Below are 22,595 nucleotides of genomic sequence, written 5' to 3' on the forward strand. Positions count from 1 at the left end.
GAGCACAGATGGGTACTTTCATTTGAGCTTACCTTTTATTGTGCTGTCATGATTTGTTTTGTATGCAAGATTCTTACATAGTTGTACACTGAAAAGGAGGGGAAAGGTGATTTAGTATATATTATCTAGTTTATTTTCAGTGATTTGTAAATAGTTTTCCAAATGATCATAGAACAGTTAGTGTGCTGTAGTATGTGTACATCATTTGTACAGTACATGTTGCAGACATGCAAGATCAGCCTGATGTCTACCCCCAATATTATACTGTAACTTTTTGTTTGAGTACACCATTCTGAGCATTTTTGCTATGACACTTTAAAACATAGTAAAAAACTGTAACGTCTAGTTACTAGAGAGCTTGATGACTAAATTCTTATCAATGCCAACTGTTGCCAATTATTAAAAATCAGCAGAAATCACCCCCATACTACCAAATTCAGGTGACGACATGTTTTCAATTCTAGCTAGCTAGTTATGGTAATTATTAGGGTAGCTAACTAGTCCCTGATAGAACATGTCTAGACTGTGATAATGCATGGTTCCCAGGCAGCTAAGTAAAAATAAAACATAGGACAATACATGCATGGCTATTCTAGACAAAGTGGCTAACGTTAACTACCTAGCTAATGTTTTCGTGTAGCAAGAGTCTGGTGGTGGTACCATTAGCTTGCTAGGAACGACACCTGCTCGTCGAACATATCATTCTAAAATCCCGGCCATTAATATATAGAGTTGGTCCCCCCTTTGCTGCTATAAAACAGCCTCCACTCTTCTGGGAAGGCTTTCCACTAGATGTTGGAACGTTGCTGCAGGGACTTAATCCATTGAGCCACAAGAGCATACGTGAGGTCAGGCACTGATGTTGGCTGATTAGGCCTCGCTTGTAGTCTGCGTTCCAATTCATCTCAAAGGTGTTCGATAGAATCGAGGACTGGCCTGGATAGATTCCTGACAAGTTATTCTACACCGATCTCAACAATCCATTTCTCTATGGACCTCGAATTGTGCACGGGGGCATTATCATGCTGAAAAAGGAAAAGGCCTTCCCAACAGTGGCGGTTCAAGACCATTTCAACTGGGGGGGGCCAAGCTGGGGCCAGTTGTACTGTTAGAGGGGCCAGTTACATTAGACATTATTGTTGTCATATCGTTTTCTTCACTGCATTGCAGGCATTAGTTATGTAAAAATTATTTCATACTCCACATTTAGGGGGGCCACAAGGGGGACCAAAATTTGTGTCACAGAACCGCTAGTACTTCCCAAACTGTTGCCACAAAGTTGGAAGCACAGAATCGTCTAGAATGTCATTGTATGCTGTAGTATTAAGATTTCCCTTCACTGGAACTAAGGGGCCTAGCCAGTGTAACCGATGTGAAATGGCTAGTTAGTTAGCGGTGGTGCGCACTAATAGCATTTCAATCAGTGACGTCACTCGCTCTGAGAGTTGAAGTAGGGTTTCCCCTTGCGTTGCAAGGGCCGCAGCTTTTGTGGCGCGATGGGTAACGATGCTTCGTGGGGTGTCAGTTGTTGATGTGTGCAAGGGTCCCTGGTTCGAGCCCGGGTTGGGGCAAAGAGAGGGACGGAACCTACACTATTACATTGGTGCCGTCACCCGGATCAAGTTCTCTCACGTCACCCCGCTCCTCCGCTCTCTCCACTGGCTTCCAGTTGAAGCTCGCATCCGCTACAAGACCATGGTGCTTGCCTACGGAGCTGTGAGGGGAACGGCACCTCCGTACCTTCAGGCTCTGATCAGGCCCTACACCCAAACAAGGGCACTGCGTTCATCCACCTCTGGCCTGCTCGCCTCCCTACCTCGGAGGAAGCACAGTTCCTGCTCAGCCCAGTCAAAACTGTTCGCTGCTCTGGCACCCCAATGGTGGAACAAGCTCCCTCACGACGCCAGGACAGCGGAGTCAATCACCACCTTCCGGAGACACCTGAAACCCCACCTCTTTAAGGAATACCTGGGATAGGATAAAGTAATCCTTCTAACCCCCCCCCCTTAAAAGAGTTAGATGCACTATTGTAAAGTGGTTGTTCCACTGGATATCATAAGGTGAATGCACCAATTTGTAAGTCGCTCTGGATAAGAGCGTCTGCTAAATGACTTAAATGTAAATGTTGCTGCTGAAAAAGGAGGTCAAAGGGGGGGTGAGTGTAACCGATGTGAAATGGCTAGTTAGTTAGCGGTGGTGCGCGCTAATAGCATTTCAATCAGTGACGTCCCTCGCTCTGAGACTTGAAGTAGGGTTTCCCCTTGCGTTGCAAGGGCCGCGGCTTTTGTGGCGCGATGGGTAACGATGCTTCGTGGGGTGTCAGTTGTTGATGTGTGCAAGGGTCCCTGGTTCGAGTCCGGGTTGGGGCGAAGAGAGGGACGGAACCTACACTGTTACACCAGAACCATGGAAAACAGCCTCCACCAAACTTTACAGTTGGCACTACACATTGACATTCAGCTAGCGTTCTCCTGGCATCCGCCAAACCCAGATTCGTCCATCGGACTGCCAGATAGTGAAGCATGATTCATCACTCCAGAGAAAGCATTTCCACTGCTCCAGAATCCAATGAGGGCAAGCTTCACACAACTCCAGCCAACTCTTGGCATTGCGCAAGGTGATCTTAGGCTTGTGTGCGGCTACACGTCCATGAAAACCCATTTCATGAAGCTCCCGACGAATAGTCATTGTGCTGAAATTGCTTCCAGGGCAGGTTGGAACTCTGGAATGAGTGTTGCAACCGAGGACAGACGATGTTTTACGAGCTTCAGCGCTCGGCGGTCCCATTCTGAGCTTTTGTGGTCTACCACTTCAAGGCTGTGCCGTTGTTGCTCATCAACATTTCCACTTCACAACATCAGCACTTCCAGTTGACCAGGGCAGAAATTTGAGGAACTGACTTTTGAAAGTCAATGAGCTCTTCAGTAAGGCCATTCTACTGCCAATGTTTGTCTATGGAGATTGCATGGCTGCGTGCTCGATTTTATACACCTGTCAGCAACGGGTGTGGCTGAAACAGCCGAATCGACAAGTTTGAAGCGATGTCCACATTCTGTTGGCCATGTAGTGCATGTGAGCGAAAACCGCATGTTGTGATGCACATGCATGCAATACTAGTATTAGTTAGCTAACTCACTGTTCACCAAGTCAACTTGCCAAATAGATAGGTAAATAGGTAGCTAGCTAATTATAGTAGGTAGCTACTAACGTTAGTTAGAACGCACAGGGTCAACCATCAGGCTAGCCTGCATCAATAATAGCTGACTAGTTAGTTAGTCCACTGCACTGGCTTTCAGGGCTAAGCTAACTAGCTAGCTGCCTCGGAGGACAGACGGACTCAAAAGTTAGTTAGCTAGCTAGTTAGCATCTAATGGCCCGGGCCAGTGTTGCAGTACATGGATTGTACAAACGCTTTACCAAATTATTACTTCAAACAACATTATTGAACTGTAGCCAACTTTATCTTGCTATTATGAAATAGTTAGCACGCTAGGTTGGCTAATTCACGTCGCGAGTTAGCCCGGTCGTGTACAGGATAACTATGGGAACCGGTTGCATGGCTCAACAACCCTAATGGAAAACGAAATACCAAGACATTCGTCTTCCCAATGGAACAATATAATACAACTTACAACTCATGTTTTCCAGATTTTTCCCAGTTTTTGATCCAATCAGCAGGGATGATACGTGTCGCCATCTTCCCCCTCAATACCACACATAGCCCGGATGTTTAGCTGAATGCACAATAATGAAAACTAGTGCATCGTGGGATGCCGAGTCAATTTGAGGTCTTCCAGTCAGTTTACCACAAATAAACGTTGGAAACCTAAAATTACAACGCTACAATAATTAACGTTTATGATTTTATGTAGATTAGTGTAAAGATAATCAATTATGTTGTACAGAGCCACTGGGTTTTAGGCTTGCTTAAGCGTCTCTATCACTTCAAGTCGTCAGAGCATGTATTCAGTACATGATGGTCATGTGATGCTAGGAGCCTCTCAATTTCAGTTTATTAACAGTGTTCAGGCAAATACATGGCAGAGGTGAGCACAAAGCATTTAAAGGTAAACTCCAGTTTACCCACTTGTCAATTTAACCCATTGCCTGTCATGTGTCTTGTGATGATTTGTGTGTGGGCGTTTGTGCGTCCATAGAATTCTCACAACACATTATCCACAACCCCATTACTGTAACAGTGGCTTCTTTGGCTTCCTTATGCTTTAAAAAGACCCACATTCATCCGTTAGTGGTCTACATGATCACCATCCCATTAATGACACCATTGTAGCAACCCCTGACACGGGTGATTCAAACTAGTCACACAACCAGTGACTATACTACACTCTATCCCATAGACATTTCATTTCAGTGTAATAGGCCTACTAAATACTGGTAACACTTCATTCAAATCATCACACAATTGCAGGGGTTTATTTTGTTCAAAAAGTTACTGGTCTCGAGACATAAATACAAACCATAAATGGAACAGTGGACTTTGTAAATAGAATTAAAAAAACAGTTTCATATACATTTGAATATATATATATATATAATATATGTATGTGTATACATACACATTTAGACATATGCACACACTTTCAGCAGTTCAATGCAAGGACAACAGAAAGGTAAATATCAAAATGACAGTATGAAGCCTACATAAAATTTAAGCAAAACAACTATGCATTCAAATTATTTTTTTAATTTGTCTAACATTGCTACAATGTAAATAATGAAAAATATACAATTCTCCGGTTTGTAGTTTTGTATTTAGATATAACATTTTAGCTTTTGAAAATGGAGAGGCTGTGTTTTAAGCTGTTGTGGCTGTATAAAACTATAATTTACAATATTCATGATTACAATTTTATTCTTCCAGAAAAGCTTGTTGGGAATCTGCAAACCAAAGTACATAGAGGTAAAGAAAAGTTATTAAAACAAAAATCCTTAGAAAAGACAAACAAAACATTTACCATTTAAATATAAATACAAATTCAAAGGTAAATTCTTATGCATAACTGCACATTAGTTAGGAGGTTAATTTAAACCAGTTTACATTCTATTGAACCTTTTCCTAAATTAGACTTCAAATGACCTAAAACTGAGCAAATATAAAATGAGCACCGATTCACAATATATTACACATTTTTATAATTGTATAATATATAATTATATATTATGATACCATAATAGCTAACCCAAACTCTTAAATGTGGTATTTTAGAAACATTCTATAACAAGCTCTCTTACAGACAACACAGTGGTACAACAGAGAATATTTTGACCAATCTTTTATACAAACCCTCTGCACACTATACTTTTGTACCACTCTTCAAAAGCCACACAGCATTCAAAATCATCAAACCTTTAAAAGTGATTCAGAATTTAAACTAAGCTTGTCAATGGGTCAAAGGGCATTATCAGTTCACCAAGAGGTCTCACCTATAACATTGAAAAAAATAAAAACTGCAGGCCACATCCATTATTACACACCAGAAATTCCATTACAAAGGTTCATTTCCGTACTCTATATGAGTATTAACATGATTATAAAGTACTGATTTACATCTGATTGTCATTACAAAATACCTATAAATCAAAGTATTCTATAAGTTATAAAAGCAGGACAGACAAACCTCTAAAAATAATGACACAGAGAGAATTCTGAGAACCCTGTATTTCATATTTGCGGTAAGGCCTTCCAACAATATGAAGACATTTCACATTTTCTCCTACTGTATATGTTTTAATATATGGCTACATGTCATGCCAGATTTTATATTTTAAAAGTATGTCAGCAACTATGTATTTACATGAGACAAAAACATGCCCATTGATCGACAAAATAAAAGGTGAAATTCAAACATGATGACGAATGTGCAACCGTTGATGCCTTATAAGCAAATAGTCCCATGAGATTCTTTTAAAACAATTCTCTACAGAGAATACTTCTCGTCATCAAAACATTTTCGGTAACAACACAGTATCCTCTTCACGCAGATCTACCATAATCAGCTTAGAACATTGAAACATTGAGGACCTAAAAAGAAAGAAAATACTGCATTTAAATGTTTAGTTACTTGCTGTATAATATGGAAAAGAATTAGAGAATATAAGTATAGCCTTCCCATATGCATACCAAAGACATTAACTAGGTATCTGGACTTCACGTCAGCACTGCTATTGTTGATCATATCATTTGTTGTGTGTGATCTTTAACAATGTAGATATCACTGTACTCTCAATGACAAACCAATACCCACCGAATCATCCATGATCGAAGAAGGATCAAAGTAGTCTGGCTTCAGCTCTGATCTCTCTCTGCGATTTTTAGATGGTGGCTAAATAATAAACAACAAAGTAAGAAAGAAGAGACACCAAGGCAGTAATATTCATAAATGCACAACTTGTGAGAAAATAAACATCTTTGAGTGTATTTTACCAGATCAATATCCATAGTGTCAAAATCCATGCCCTCGTTGAGATCTTCCAAACGGTCCTCTGATGACATCATTACATCCTCTACTATTGGCTCCTCATCATCCTCCATGAGTCCTGAACCGCGGCGGCTAGATGGTCAAAGACATGGCCACAAATTACTATATACATTACACATGTGGCAGCAAATGACAGTAAGTACTACACTGGGGTTGAAACACCACTGTGGTCTGGAAGAGAAGTGCAGTCTTACATTGCATTCTGCATGTGGCTCCTCATCTTGGCATACTGCATGCTGACTCGCTCCTGCTGCTGCCGGGCCTCTGCCTGCTGTCTCTGGGCTAGCATCCAGGTCACCTGGGTACTGAAAACAGAGTCACACACATTAATACAGACAGTCATACTTATTCAAACAAGAGGCGAACTACAGAGGTTTCATTGAAGATACCATTCATTGTGATAACATTGCATACGTAGCTAAGTAACATTACATTATAGATTTTTACATTTTAGTTCTTTAGCTGACGCTCTTATCCAGAGCGACTTACAGGAGCAATTAGGGTTAAGTGCCTGGCTCAAGGGCATACTGACAGATTGTTCACCTAGTCGGCTCGGGCATTCGAACCAGCAAGTTTTCATTTACTGGGCCAAAGCTCTTAACCACTAGAGTACCTGCCGCCCTACAATGGATGGCCAAAGATACTCATGAAAATCAAAAGGTGTTGAGCCATAGAAAGGTGTTCCGTACTTGTAATCCATGGGGGTCTGATGGTGGTGCTGTTGGGGGGGCAGCTGTTGGTGCTGCTGCTCTGATGTCATAGCATAGACACCCATGTAGCTCTCCTCTGGCCTCATTTTCTTGGGGTCCCTCAGCCCAGTGGAGGTTAGATGTGGCGAGGGCATCATCACTGGCGTCTGCACGTTCTGCTCCTGGTTCATCCACACTGCGTCTGTGCTGCAGCTGCTACTCTCCTCTGCTGCAATAGCAAGGGTTTCATAGGGTTGTTATACAGTGAGCAGACCACTCACTGCTCAGTTAGAGACATCTTAGCATATTGGCTTTTTAGAAAGCCAACATCAGATAACATCTAGCAAACACTCAATTCATTCATGTCTAATCTTCATTCGGCAAGTTATTTCCCCAAGTGAAAATCTAATCGCACAAAGCAGGTGGCATATTCTGGAACACAATTTGTTGTGTACACAGTGTACAAAACATTAGGAACACCTGCTTTTTACATGTCATAGACTGATCAGGTGAAAGCTATGATCCCTTATTGATATCACTTGTTAAATCCACTTCAAATCAGTGTAGATGAAGGGGAGGAGACAGATAAAATAAGGATTTTTAAGACTTGAGACAATTGAGATATGGATTGTGTGTGCCATTCAGAGGGTGAATGGGGAAGACAAAATATTTAAGTGCCTTTGAACGGGGTATGGTAGTTGGTGCCAGGCGCACCGGTCGGGGTCAAGAACTGCAACTCTGCTCTGTTTTTCACGCTCAACAGTTTCCTCCTGTGTGTATCAAGAATGGTCCAACCCCCAAAGGACATCCAGCCACCTTATCACAACTGTTGGAAGCATTGGAGTTAACATGGGTCAGCAGCCCTGTGGAATGCTTGACACCTTGTAGTCCATGCTTCTACAAATTGAGACTGTTCTGGGGGCAAAAGGGAATGCAACTCAATATTAGGAAGGTGTTCGTAATGTTTTGTATAATCAGTGTATATCATAACACTAAACATTGAGCTTTCAGGTTTAACACCAGCGTGTCACAGTATGTTGCCCATGCTGTTCTGTGGCTCGGTGTCGGCCCCTCACCTTCAGGTAGTTTCCTCTTCCCGGTGCTGGCTGGCTTGGCCTTCTTGGTCCTGATGCTGGAACTTCGGCTGCTGTAGCCGCTGATGACAGACATGGTGTCGTCGTCCCCTCCGGCCTGCAGGGAGTTCCTGTAGGAGATGAGGGGCAGCCAGCAGTCCTCTCGCTGCAGGGCCATCTGGAAGGTCATGAACCGCTCCAGGTAGAGGTGACTGCAGGGGATAGAGGACCACAAATCAACATCCATGATCTAGTGTAGCTGTGGTCTGTCTGGCTAAGGATAATACAGTCACTAATGATTTGACTGCACATAGGACTAAGTATAACAGTTTCCTCTGACTTACACAGTCTTCTTGTCCTGACGGAGAAGTTTGGAGGAAAACTCGCTGAGAATGTCCAGGAAGGCAAGGTTGAGAGGAGGGTTTCCCTCTCCCTGGGGACTGGGCTCCTTGAAGGCAAACTCGATTCCATCCCTGCAGCAAGTGTAGCACAAAACAAAATGTTTAGGAAGGAATGGATTGAAGTATTGAGCTGTAAATACTTTAACAGTTCTGGGAGGTTGAGAAGCCTCAAATAGAAGCATGCCTGCAGAGCTGTTAAACCTTTATGTATTGATTCCTACACAGAGGATGAGTTTCACATTTGCTGCAGGCTTACTTGTGTAACATGGCGATAGCCTCTCTGGTCTTCAGCTGATCCAGGCCAAAGGTCAACGAGAAACGTCGGGCCAGTTCTTTAATGCCGCAGAAGGACGACGACGAGCGGTCAAAGTTGCAGCCAAGGTCAGATAACATCTCATTGAAAAGCTAAAAAGAGAAAAGTGTTGCAACTTTTAAAAAACAATCATCAAAATCACTCACATTGTCACAAAATGAAGACAATACTTTAACTGAATGTTAATTTCACCATAGCTCTTACCTGCTGCAAACTCAGAATGAGGGTCTTGGCACACTGGATCTTGTCAATTTGTCTTGTTTTACTCATCGTTTCCTTGATGATATCCCCATAGTCATTGTAGTACTAGAGAGAAAAACACACATTTCATTGATTAGGAATAGCACAACATGACATTTCTCTTTTAAAAGGTCTAAATATGGTTGGAGGCCAGACATACCCTCATGTACTGCTTGAAGATATCAGCTCCAGTGTTCATCTCCACTACATTGTAAATGATCAGTTTGCAGTACGCTGCCAGCAGGTTACGTCTCTTGTGTAAAGCCTCAATTTTACTGGCTTCGTCATCTTGCTGCCCATCTGATAAAATTAAGAACACTGAGGTAACCACTTGCAAAACTTTACCATTCCTGTCTCCATATAATGTGTTCGCTTTAACTCAGAAACAGCTCTGGTGTTTTAACTTGTGTGCACTATTCACCATTCTCAGCCGTCTCCTTGTGTTGTGACTAGCTGCCAGGTGGGCTGTGTGGATGTTTAGCCTGTGCTGTGTGTGTGTGTGTGTGTGTGTGTGGGGGGGGGGGGGGGGGGGGGGGGGGGGGGGTTACTGTCTGCCAGTGGGCTGTGTCTGACCTGTGCTGTTGTTGTCATCGTCCTGGTCGATAAAGACGTGGTCCAGGATGAAGTTGAGCAGCTCGGCCTGTAGGGGGGAGTCTGGCGTGTAGATCAGAGCCTCCAGCTGCTCCCGGCCCGACGACACGATCTGGTGGCTGAAGATCATCAGGGCGTCACACAGGATGGTGAAGGCCTGGAACACAGTCAGTCAATCAATCACACAACACCCGTCCACGTCAACAGCCGTCACACAGTGCTTTACAGTAATCCAGGAAAATACAACAGAGCAGCAACTCCTCAGCACTCACTTAACAGTGACCACACAGCTACACAGTCAGGGAACAGACCGACATGACGTAGGACAACCCACCTGCTCTTTGACAGTGGTGTTGACACTGGTGAGGTAGCGTTGACACATCAGACAGAAGGCCCTCATCTGCTTCCTCAGGGTGACCATGTTCCCCTGGAAACCAACACATTTTTTCAGTTTTCACTACTCACTATTTACTCAGTAAACCACATTCATTTTACAGACAAAACTTGTAACTCTGCCACCCAGGGGTGTATAGTCACAACCATTGGTAGACACTGGATAGTCATTAGTCACTGATAACAACAGTGTGTGTACCTTTGTGGAGCTGCCCTCTGAGACCTTGGCTAGGTGCCACAGAATGATGTAGTGTGTGCACTGCATCGCATGAACTACAATCTGGGAAAAAGAGAGTATTACAAGGTCAGTGATAGTAAACAGTGGAGATGAACGTCAAACATTTCAGGGGTAGGTGGGTTTGAGGGGATAACAGGGTTATGGTTTAGGTACCTGCTCAGGCATATCTCCATTCTGAAGTCCTGTGTTTAGTAGCTTATAGTTGCTGGTGAACAGGTCCCATTTAGAGAGGTCATGCGCACTGAAGAGGAGAGAGAAAGACAGAATCTAGTCAGATAAGGAGTTATGATTTATCTACCGTTCATTGGCAAATGTTTGGATTACACATTACTTGTTTAATCTTGCTCAAGGCCTTACTTGTGGAAAGCAGTGATCCTCTTTAGTGTGGACAGAACCTGGTAGGCATCATCCTCATCTGGTTCCTCACCCTGAAACAACAGAGAACTAGGTTGTGAAATCCTACACAGCCACGTATCACTCAATTTACAGTCCCGATTTCAATTAACACCAATCTGAGTACTACCCTAGAATACTCATTTTTCTTTGACAAATAATCTACAAAGATTAAAGACAGGCAATGTCCTTATGCATTGCCAAATCTGCCATAGAAGTTCTCAATCTGACAGACAGACTGCTCAGTCTCTAAGCCACTCAGCCAGCTAAACATAGAATTAAATAGAATACAATAGACATTTTATGTATCTCTATGCATCTGAGCCCACCTCCAGCAGGAAGTCCTCCAGGAGTCTGGTGAACTTGTCCACCAACTCGTCCAGTAACTGAGACCTGGCGATGTCCACCCTGTTGAAGATGGTGAACTCCTCATTGCAGAGAGCGTGGTAGGTCATGGAGCACGCCTCCAGCACGTCAGTCTCTGTGTGCTTCTCCACCACCTCCCTGATCTGACGCAGCAACGAGTCCAAGTGCTGCACACAAACAGAGGACAAAGGGATGCGAGGTCTCAAACTATATTCTGCCACAATGGTCGTGTGAATAATTGACTGTTAACAATCTAAGGTGCGGTAGGATTAGTTACGGTCCAGGAATATCAGATGATTCACAAACCTTTTCCAATCGACCAGTGGTGTAGATTTCCAGGTCAAAGAACTGCGGTAGCTGCAATAAGTTGGTCACCTTCTCAGCATCAACGGAGTACTGTGAGGGTAAGATGGAGAGGGTGAGGGGAGCTACAACAAGAGACCTAGCGTTGAGTAATACTGCATCATTCTGGCAGTCCCAGGGGTTGAGTTATATATAGAAGCTGTGTATAGACTAGAAAAAGTGACAGTCATGTACACAACTTGATAACTGACCTTGGCCAACAACAGAGGCAACGCCACAGCAAAGATCTCAGTGATTCTCGTCCGGTCATCCAGCTGGGTTTTCTTTTCTTTCGCTGTCAGGACCTAGGAAGATTTTCAGAAGAGCACAATCACGTCACAGTCATGACAATGGCTTACTTAGAAAAACTTCCAAAAGGACTAATTTAAGGTAAAAGGGAGTTAGAGCACTCAACAAAAAAGGCAGAACCGTCAGTCACCTGTTAGCATCCTGTACAATGGATTAAAGTGAGCAAAAAGTAATCAATCTCTGCCTTTTTTGTTGAGTGCTCCATCTCCTTTTTACCTCAAATTAGTAGTTTTGGAAGTTTTTCTTAGTAAGGCATTCTTGTGATTTTTGTCAGTTGTTGTTGAACACCCCTCCTATCCTTTGTTTGCTAAAGCGCAACGGCCCACCTGAACTCACATTACAACAATGTTATATGAAAGGTTTTTATAAAACCTCATATCTGAGTCAATGTTCAAACATGCCTTCTGAGAATAAAGCCTTGAGAGCTCACTAGTACTGGAGTTGACCGCTGAGGGGCTTACATTGGAAAATGCCAAGCAGCACTCACCCTCTTCCCAGTGCCTCTGCCCACTGGAGGGTGGCACTCACAGGCCTGGCGGATGGCACACAGCATGATCTCGATCAGGGCAGTCTCCTGGTGGTCTGTCAGGGCTGGACAGGACAAAACATGTTGAGACATGACTGTGTGTGTGTGTGTGTGTGTGTGTGTGTGTGTGTGTGTGTGTGTGTGTGTGTGTGTGTGTGTGTGTGTGTTGCTCCTCCTTACCTTCCTCCCCTGGCATAGGCTCATCCAGCAGCAGGCTGATCATGCTCTCCCAGTCTTTGAGCAGCTCCCCTGCACACTCCCACAGGCTGTCCACCAGGTAGGCCCCGTGCTCATGGAGCTGCAAACGTTCAGAGGTTATCACAACTGAAACACGTCACTAGTCACTTTACCCCTACCTATATGTACATAGCTACTTCAACTACCTCGTACCCCTGCACATTGACATGATACTGGTGCTTCCTGTATATAGCCGTGTTATTCACTGTGTATTTATTTGTCGAGTCACTAATGTATCTCTATTTTTGTTATCATTAACTCTTCATTGTTGGGAAAGGGTCCGTAAGTAATCATTTCACAGTTAGTCTACACATGTTGTTTACGAAACATAACAATTTAAAATGTGATTTTGATTTGTGCCCCAAGTAGGTCACTTCAAACAGAGACAGACTCTTCATGGAGCCTGAACACACCTCACTCTCCAGGAAGAAGAAGACGGTGGTCTTGATGAGGTTCCCGTTGAGGCTCTGCCTGCCCCTCCTGGGCATCCCTTCCTCCTCTGGACCTCGATGGCTGAAGAGCCTATGGATATGGCAACATTGAGGTAAGGTTAAATGCGTCTGGATAATTCCAAAAATATATATCGGTTTCTCAGCCTTGAGGCATTACCAACCCAAATAGGGCTTTAAATCACAATTTCATAAGAGTATTTTTCAGCTTCCACCACAGCTTCAGACAGCCAGTGTGAGACCTACTTCTTATAGAGGAACTCTCCTGCAGCCACAGCCACAGGTCGATGGGCAGAGTAGACCAGATGGTAGACACTCTCACAGTCCTCTGCTGTCAGGACCTCATCACTGCTACTGCAAGGTGACAACACACAGGTCTGTAAGGTCTCATCTTCATCGGCGAAGGGTCAGGAATGCATGGAGGGCTGGACACTAATATGTGGGCTAACGTTGTGAAGGATGAGCAATTATAGACATTATTTGTAGACAAGGTTACTCACTGCAAGACAAGAGTCAGAAGTTTTATGGCTTGCACTGCAACATCATACTCCTTATCCAGAGCCATCGACACAATGCGGTCCTGTCAATGACAGTAAAGTCAACATCTGGCCAACCATGATGTGTGTATGTTATGTACAGGATTTCCCAGTCAGCGGTGTGATGGGGGAGCGTCTGACCTACCTTGAAGCGGCTGGTGAAAAGCTCCAGTCGAGTGTTGAGCTCCCGGTTATAGTACAGGCCCTGGAGCGCAGTCAGACACCTGAGACGCACTTCTCCTTGCTGCAGTCACAGGGAGGACAATGTTCAAACCACAACGTTCAAACCTCAATGCTGTAGCATTTCAACCCTGATAATATACCTACTGTTGAAACGCACAGTAAATGACTACCCGCAACATGCTTTACAACTCCCACAAATGTGATTTGACATATTGCATGGCTCACCTTGTCATGCATGGTCCATCCAACATACTTCAGATAACTGTCATTGAGAAAAGCATCGCTGTACATCTTCATCCATACCCCAATCTCCTCAATGCAGATTGCCCGGACTTCAGCTATGGCATCGCTGATAAACAGAGAAATGTCCAGATTTATTCACAGCCCCCATTACCCTCAATGATCAAATCAATTATTTGATATCTTACGGTAGGGCAGTAAACATTGATTTCATTAGAAAGGCTTAAGTGGTACAGTCAGAGGCAGTTCTACTTAGATCAGATATCAGTGCACCATGGTGTGCCATGATGAGCTGTTCTGCCTTAGCAACCGTTGCTGCCTGTTGTTTAGCACAAGAGGGCACCCCAAAGCCTTGGAATAGCTCAGTGAAAAACCAGCCTGCACATCTCACAACTGCTGTAAGCCTTCCATGCATCTGACGTCTCTCTCAATGTCAGTACCTGAAGTTGGTTTTCACACAGTGATCAAACTCTCTGACATCAAGTGAATGCACCCACAGTTCTCTTTTTAGACCTCTCTTTAAAAATCTACTACAAAAATACCACTCATAATACCCACCATAAAACAATACAGAATAAAAAAATATAACACATAATCCATTACAGTTGTAATTTAATGAATTGTTCTGTACGTTGAAAGATGACAAGTTGCAATACATACCGATATCTGTGAACAAACACTCCTTTAAAAATCGCATTCATCATGTTTTCAATTTCGTCTTGATTTTCTTGAAGCTGAAAAGAGGAGACGTTTCAAATTGAAAATGCTTTTTACATATCTAATGGAAAAAAGTGGAGGGCGCACAACCAACGCGAGTCGAGGGGCAACCAAAAAACTAAATTATAATTGAAAAGGCGCAACGCTCACTCACCATTAAAAACATATTTTATTTAAACAACTATTAAAAGTTTGACGTTTCGGACTTCATCGATGGCCTTCATCAGAAATTGGTTGTCAAGCTTTTAGTTGTTTAAATAAAATAATGTTTTAAAATGTTGAGCGAGCACTGTGCCTTTTCAAAAATGTAATTTCTAAATGGTGAGTTTTGAATTGTTAGGAGCAGGTAAGATTACCCCTCCCTACAACAGCCATAGGGAATAAACGGTTGAGACACCAGAAGAACCCACTCACCTCTTTACGCTTCTGTAACAGGAGCTCTAGCCTATCATTGGCCCTCTTGGCCATGACCTTGTTCCTCTCTGCCTCATACTGCCTCTGAGTGTTGTCCATGTTGATGCTCAGGTTCAGAGCCACGTTCACCAAGGCTGTCATCAATTTCATGGCTGGTAGAGACAACGACTCACTTGAGTGACATCTACTAATTAATAAGGCACTATTTATGCAGACCTGCCATCAAATCAAGGTATATTCAACAGGCCTACATATAGACACACAGTGTAGCCCTCATAAAAGATAGCACTAAAATACATCAAGCTAGTAGTTTAACAGTGGTTTAACTACACTCTTCCCTCAACTGCCCAGAGTCTCTATTGTGTTAGTACTGACCTGCCAGTGTGCTGGTGTGTCTGAAGGCTCGGACCTGCGAGTCAGACAGGCCCGTGAGCAACGAGATGACTGTGTCCATCATGTACTCGTCATAGATGATGCTGTACTGACACTGCCGCACCAGCACCCCGATAAACTCACAGAAGCTCGACTTGAACTTCTTCCACAGTGGCCCTGCCATGGTTAACGGGTAGTCCCCGCTGTCCTATTTGATAACAGAGAGAAAGCGGGAATAATGTTTAAATATACGCTATAGACAGAGAGGCATAAATAACGATGTACAGTAAGTGTACAATCAGAAAGTACCTCGTCAAATTCCTCTGTCATCTTCCTGATGATCTCAGAGTTTTGCATGTGTCTGAACATCTCTGCACTGACAGCACCTGTAGCAAAACAAAAAATAAGAACAATAAATCTTAGCTTGTTTAATCATCACAAGTAATGGATGCAAAATTATTTAGAAAAGTCCTTCACAGCAGATTGTATTCTATTCAATACACTCTGGGAGCCTTCACAGCAGATTGTATTCTATTCAATACACTCTGGGAGCCTTCACAGCAGATTGTATTCTATTCAATACACTCTGGGAGCCTTCACAGCAGATTGTATTATATTCAATACACTCTGGGAGCCTTCACAGCAGATTGTATTCTATTCAATACACTCTGGGAGCCTTCACAGCAGATTGTATTCTATTCAACAATTCTATTCAATCCAGTCTGGGAGCCTACCTTTACAACCGGAGCACTGGATGAAAAAGTTGATCAAGTCCAGGAGTGCAATGTCTCGATCATTCTTGTAAGACTCAATCCAGTCATCAACGATGGACTAAAAGAAAAAACACCAATTAGCCATCACTTAAATATGAAAATACTACTATCAACAACATGCATTGAGAATGACTTGTTTATTACCCTATCCTTCTAATTAAATAACCAACCTGTGTGGCACTCTTCCCCATCTTCACCACCTCGAACAGGGTCATGCTCTCCATCCCATTCTCCTGGTGGTGGCCATTCACCCCGCCAAGGCCAGTACCCTTCGCTCCACCACCCTTCCCCTTCTCTCCAGGGGCTTTCTTCCCCTTCCTTCCACCCTACAACAGACAGGAATACCGTGCAAGTGTACATTGTGTGTGCACAAATGTAAAGTAGTAGGAGACCATATCCATTTTATTATGGATGTCTTGTGTTGATAGAGGATTTTACAAGCAAGTCTCACCTTTCCTTTCCCAAGCTTTGCATTCTTGACATCAGGGTCCTCAACATCTGTGTCAGAGGATAACTGTGTATCGGTCTCTCTGTTCAGAAAACAAAAATAAGCTATTGTAACAATACACACAGAACTGGTTTGAAGGTCTATCTATGCAATACAAAGTGTATGTCCTCTGTATCTTCACGGTTTGCTAAAAAAATAAGGTAATACAATTTGCATGTTACTTTACACATCTAAGTTATACTTACTGAGGAAACTGAAACTCTGTGTGCAACTCTTGTGCTGCTATCATTTCTTTAACATTTTCTGGACCCACTCTAGTAAGTATGGACTTCTCAGGATCCACCAAAATGTAGACTAATACAACCTAGAACATATGAAAAGAAAGGTCAAACTTTCAAAAGGACAAAGGCCGTCCAAAGATGGTATTATGCCTATGTATAACTTGGTTGGTTGATGGTTGATGTGTAACAAGTCTCATGGATTAACAGTATAAATAACAAGTGAGGATAACCAATTCCGTTTGCACACTCGGCAGTTTACAATTGACTGCTGAAGACAGAGATGTATTCATTAGTCTGATTCCGCTGCAAAACGTTTGGTCTGTTGCTAACCGTTTTGCAACGGAAACCGTTCACGCCAAACAGAAAATTATTTGAAACGAAAACGACAGGTTTTTATTGGACAACTGTAGGTAGGTCCCTTTCGTTTGTGTCCGTCAGGTTCCTTTAGTAAACGGTTTCCGTTGGAAAACGTTTTGCAACAGACTAATGAAAACACCTTACAGATGTAGCTTACTACTGTTACCTGGGAAAATAAAATAACATGACACTAGACGTAGAACCAGAAGACAACAGCACACTTTAAAAAATGGAAATAAGGGGGGAAAAAATCTGTTATGAAGCCAGCAACAATTATTCACGAGAAAGCTAGCTAAACGAGATAACTAATGTTAGGCCATTCGGAAAGCTGAGTCAGCAAACTTCTTTACGAATAACAATCACGTACTAAATAACACCTCGTCGGCTTCAAACAAAGAAACAAAAAAATCCCTACATTATGAGGACTAACGTTACTCCAGGGCTGCAACAGACGTTCTTAAACTACTCCATCTTTGTTCATTGGTTGATGTCGGCGAATGGAAGGTTGGCTAGTAAAGTAGCTATGCATTCTGCGGCTGTCAGACAATGTAGTAACTGTAAAACAATACCAAGAAGTATGCAACTCTAACGACATGTAAGAAAAATAACTGCCATTCAGTTAATAACTACACACATTTTCAATATAGCTAACGTTACTCCAAAAACAAGCTATTCTTGATAGGGTACAATCCTCTTCCGTGTAAACAATGTCCATCTTTGCCAGCTAGCTGACTACCATTACTGTAGTTAACTAACGTTAGTTGGCTATCTTATGGTTAACTAAGAGACGGTTTAGCTATAAACAAACACTCGCATGATGCGTTATGGTGATCGCAAGACGATTTAGGTAACGATTCCGACTTAAATCAGGCAAAGTCGCTGCACAGATCATGGTGATGGAGCTAACTAGCTAAATAACTTAGCTACCATGTACTAGCGTGCTAATATATAACGTTTACAGTCAAGGGACACGTCAATATGGTTTGATGATTAAGTTAACTGCTAGCTAGTTAATTTACGACACAACCGCTACTTAACAATAATCCCAGTTCCTTATTGTATCTAGCTAACATTAATTGTCCTAGCTACATATAGGTAATAACTTGCTAGTTTATTCAACATTACTAGCAACACAGCTAGCTCCAAGACTGTTATCCGCCATTTTACAGCTTACCTCGTTGTTTGATTCAAATACTGTAATCAACCATAAAAATAATCCAGATGTTTCTGAAATTGTCTCGCTGGAACGTTTATTAATTTTTAAATATATAATTGGCTATTTACCACTCTCTTAAATGTAGATTTGGTCAATCTGATTCCTGAGCTATGGCTATTATTTTTCTCTGCTAGCTAGCTAGCTAGCATGGCTCAGTTTGTTGTCGATGGATTCTTGTCGTCGATGGCGCACCACCTGTCGGTGAAATTGAACAGTACACTTGCTAGCAACTCATTTTAATACAAAACTAATAGGACATGGACATAACAGACTGTTGTTGATGATACAAAATACATGTAGCCTGGTGTCATAGACTAGACGTAATATATTAAACGTAAATACATGCACCCTCAAATTTGTATAAAATTGTAATGACCTGGCTAGATCATAAAGGAACAATTGTCCAGACAGAGGCTTGAGTTTACGAATTTACGGTTTATTAACCCAACTCCACACAGGCTACTGTTTGGCCGTAGCCCACACCAAGTAAATGAAAGATTCCCTATAAAACAACTGTGACATTATCATGTGAAGACCAGACATAAGAGAGAGAACAATGGCTAAACATGGTCTTAACTTGCAATGTTTGGCAGAGACAATGGCCAACTGCTGTTTTGTTGAAGCACTCCCCAAGGCCATCACTTTGAGGATGGAGAGGAGTAGTGCGGTTCTTGTGCACTTACACATGGTGGCGAACACAGGGGACTCAAAGTTTCTGCCTTGGTCGCTGTGGATGGACTCCGCAGCTCCAAACCTGCTGAACATCCCCGCTGTTAGGGTGTCAACGATGGTCTCTGCCTTCTGGTCAGGCAGAGCATAGGCCTCGGGCCATTTTGTGAAATAGTCCATGGCCATGAGCACCCAGCGGTTTCCACTGTCTGTGGTGGAGAACGGCCCAACTACATCCACTCCCACCCTCTCCATGGGAGCCCAAACTGAGAACTGTTGGGGCTGAGCATGAGAGCCCTTTCTCGCTGTACAGTTGTCACAGCGGCGCCAAAAGTCCTCCACATCCCTCTGTGCTGCCCCCAGTAAAAGCCCTGATGGAGGCGGTGAATCCAAAGTGTCCAGTCCCCACCTGGGCCAGCACGCCACCCATGCCTACATTGCTTGTCCAGGATAAAGGGCAAGGTGAGGTCAGGGGGGGCGAGCACGTGGGCCTGGATCAGTGCACGTTTGAGGGTGTTGAAGGCCTTCTCGCAATCCACTGTCCAAGTGAAAGCCTTGTCCTTCAGCAGCAGACGATTCAGGGGAGCAGCGACGCCTGAGAAGCCCCGTACAAACCTCATACAAACCTCCTGTAGTACGAGGCCAGGCCCAGGAAGCTCTTCAGCTGATGCTGGTCGGTGGGGGTGGGCCAGTCTCGGACAGCCCCCACCTTGTCCTCCATGGTGCTGATACCCTCCTTCCCCACTCGGTGACCCAAGAAGGACACCTCTCCTCATGAAGTGGCACTTCTCGGGGTGGAGCTTCAGGCCTGCGGCAGCCACCCTCTCCAGGGCTAATTGGCTAATTGGAAGGAGCTGCCATGGGCCAGGATGTCATCGAGGTATACCAGACACTGCTGTCGGGGGATGCTATCCAGCACCCTGTCCATCAAAAGATCAAAAGTAGCTGGAGCGTTGCACAGGCCGAAGCACAGGACCTTGAACTGCCAGTGTCCTCTGTTAGTGGAGAACGCAGTTTTGTCTCCGGCCTCTGGGGAGAGGAGCACCTGCCGGTAGCCACTGCGGAGGTCTAGTGAGGAGAACCAGGAGGACCCCCTAACCAGGTCCAGGGACTTATCGGTATGGGGTATGAGTCCTTCCTGGTTACCTCATTCAGCCACCTGTTGTCCGCACAGAACCTCAGCTTGCCCCCCTTCTTCGACGACTGGCACCGCCCAGGGGCTGTCTGAGGGCTCGACAAAGTCTGCCCGCTGCATCTCCAAAACAGCCTTGTCTGCCGCCTCCTAGCGGGCTACGGCGGGGACGCATCTTGATGGGCCGAGCATCACGTGTGTCGATCTCATGCTGCACCAGATGAGTCTGACCCACCTCTTCCTCACTCAGTGCAAAGCTGTCACTGAATTCAAACAGCAACTGCCACAACTGTTCCTGCTGCTCGGGATCAAGACCAACACAGTTCCTCCCCCATATCTCCCTCACTGCAGACAGTGAGGGAGACTCTTCTCCCATCTGGGGTAGCTGGGCTGGGGGGGCGCAGCCCGGGCTCACAGAGGGATGTGTCATGGAGGTAGCTGGGGGAATGTAACACACAGCCATAGGTGACAAAGGGGCTGTGAGTCTCTGCTGCTTTAACTGTTAGAGTAAAGGGGTTGTTGGGTTGTGTGAATGTGATATTAGGGTGGGGCATGGTGACTGCCAGCCCTCCCTGGAAGCTCAGTGTGCCCCCATTTAGGTCTAACTGGCAGCCTGTGCTCCTAAGAAAGTCCAACCCCAGGATACAAGGGTCCTGCACAGCCACCACCCACACAGGATGACGCACAGTCCTAGTCCCTACTGTCAGAGTCATTATTCCCTTTCATGGGTGCCAGCTCACCTATTACTGTGCGGAGCTGCACAGTTGTGGGCTCAAACTGAGTCCAACCTGGTACAATATCCGGCCTCACCAGGGTTACTGTGGAGCCAGTGTCCACCAGGGCAGAGCAGGGCACCCCCTTCACAGTGACATGACAAAAGTCCCCAACACAGGTCCGGCCCACCACAACAACAGGCTCCATCCGCTTGCCCTCGTCTACTCCTGGGGGACGTGAAGCCTTGCTCCCCTGTCCGTGTCGGTGGGCTCCTCCTGAAGATGGTGGTGTTTGGGAAAGAGAGCCAGGGGTCTGCACTGCCCCGTCTATGCGGACCCCAAGCCGTTTCCCTGAGCTCTGGGGGACATGGTGCAATCCCGGTGCAGATGGCCTGGCTGGCCAGACCTCCAGCAGACCCTGGGACCAGGGTGTGTTTCGTGCCACCTGTAGCAACACAGCACAAATTAGTTCAGTCATTTCAGCAGGCCTTTCCGGCTCTGGGCTGCTCTGCCCCCCAGTCCGCACAGTGGGTCTGTCTCCCTGCACCCCCACCGAAGCCCTAGCTGATGCCCAAGCCCACACGAGCTCCCTCTCCAAAGCCATCTCCAAGGCTATCTGCAATGACTCAGGATGAGCCAGCTGGGTCTGTATGTGCAGCTCCGTAGGAGAGAGCGCCTGTATGAACTGGTCCCGTACTAGTTCGCTCTGCACGGAGGGGGCATGTGAGCATATGCCCGCCGAGAGAGGCTCTCAATGTCATTAGCTAGCACCCGTAGTGGCTCTCCAGGCTTCCTGCGTCTATTACTCAGTTTGGAGCGCACCATCCCGGGCTGTACACACTGTCCAAAGCGCCTCCTCAGTGCTCCCACTAAAGTCCCATAATCACGTCTGTCCTCGGGGCTAATCAATATCAAACAGGACAGAGCATAATTCGTGAGGCACAAAGCCAACTGCAGTGCCCTATCTTCTTTCGACCACCCCCTAAAATGAGCTAACAGTTTAAACTGAGCATGAAAAGCTTCTCAGATACGGATGCAATCGGGAACTGGTCGCCGCCATGTTTGTTTACATCCTGAGTCCCAGATTCCTTGTCCCGCTGGGGATAGGGGATTTGCACGGCCGGATAAAAAATGTACCCGATTTAATCTGGTTACTACTCCTGCCCAGTAACTAGAATATGCATATAATTGTTTGATTTGGATAGAAAACACCCTAAAGTTTCTAAAACTGTTTGAATGGTGTCTGTGAGTATAACAGAACTCATTTGGCAGGCCAAAACCTGAGAAGATTCCAAACAGGAAGCGCTCTCTCTGACTATTTCATGGCCTTCTTGATCATCTCTAACCAAAACAGGGGATCTCTGGCATGACGTGACATTTTCTAACGCTCCCATAGGCTCTCAGAAGGCGCCAGAAAGCTGAATGGTGGCTTTGCAGGCCATGGCTGAAAAACATTAGCGCATTTTGTAAGTGGTCGATCTGAG

The 22,595-nt window shown here is 44.6% G+C and overlaps 2 protein-coding genes across 6 annotated transcripts in view; both read right to left on the reverse strand.

Annotated features, from left to right (window-relative positions):
* Window positions 1–3,747, reverse strand: part of LOC115148997 (THO complex subunit 2) — a 70,778-nt gene extending 67,031 nt beyond the window's left edge. For both annotated transcript variants that reach the window (XM_029691404.1, XM_029691403.1), the window contains exons 1-2: window positions 3,633–3,747; window positions 33–88 (exon numbers count right to left, since the gene is read on the reverse strand). In XM_029691404.1, coding sequence (XP_029547264.1) covers window positions 33–88; window positions 3,633–3,697 — 121 coding nt within the window. In that variant the 5' untranslated portion in view covers window positions 3,698–3,747. The remainder of the gene's footprint in view (window positions 1–32; window positions 89–3,632) is intronic.
* A 659-nt stretch (window positions 3,748–4,406) lies between these two features.
* LOC115148998 (cohesin subunit SA-2) lies at window positions 4,407–18,798 on the reverse strand. Of its 4 annotated transcripts, XM_029691406.1 has the most exons (35): window positions 17,797–18,535; window positions 17,548–17,601; window positions 16,989–17,107; window positions 16,747–16,825; window positions 16,466–16,621; window positions 16,257–16,353; window positions 15,832–15,908; window positions 15,526–15,730; window positions 15,151–15,302; window positions 14,680–14,753; window positions 14,005–14,128; window positions 13,742–13,840; window positions 13,561–13,640; window positions 13,307–13,414; window positions 13,025–13,133; window positions 12,555–12,672; window positions 12,336–12,439; window positions 11,752–11,844; window positions 11,504–11,593; window positions 11,161–11,364; window positions 10,796–10,866; window positions 10,592–10,679; window positions 10,400–10,480; window positions 10,142–10,234; window positions 9,790–9,964; window positions 9,377–9,516; window positions 9,181–9,282; window positions 8,920–9,068; window positions 8,607–8,735; window positions 8,266–8,474; window positions 7,190–7,418; window positions 6,695–6,805; window positions 6,446–6,572; window positions 6,267–6,344; window positions 4,407–6,043 (listed from the first exon to the last, which is right to left on the reverse strand). In XM_029691406.1, exons 3-35 carry the CDS (start codon window positions 17,030–17,032, stop codon window positions 6,020–6,022), a joined length of 3,819 nt encoding a protein of 1,272 aa, XP_029547266.1. In that variant the 5' UTR covers window positions 17,033–17,107; window positions 17,548–17,601; window positions 17,797–18,535; the 3' UTR covers window positions 4,407–6,019. The 4 variants fall into 4 exon arrangements, with proteins under 4 accessions (XP_029547266.1, XP_029547269.1, XP_029547265.1 ...); XM_029691409.1 differs by lacking the exons at window positions 17,548–17,601; window positions 17,797–18,535 and adding an exon at window positions 18,666–18,798; XM_029691405.1 differs by lacking the exons at window positions 17,548–17,601; window positions 17,797–18,535 and adding an exon at window positions 18,556–18,798.
* Window positions 18,799–22,595: the final 3,797 nt, after the last annotated feature.

Source organism: Salmo trutta, chromosome 15, assembly GCF_901001165.1.
Source record: "Salmo trutta chromosome 15, fSalTru1.1, whole genome shotgun sequence".
Classification (NCBI taxonomy): domain Eukaryota; kingdom Metazoa; phylum Chordata; class Actinopteri; order Salmoniformes; family Salmonidae; genus Salmo; species Salmo trutta.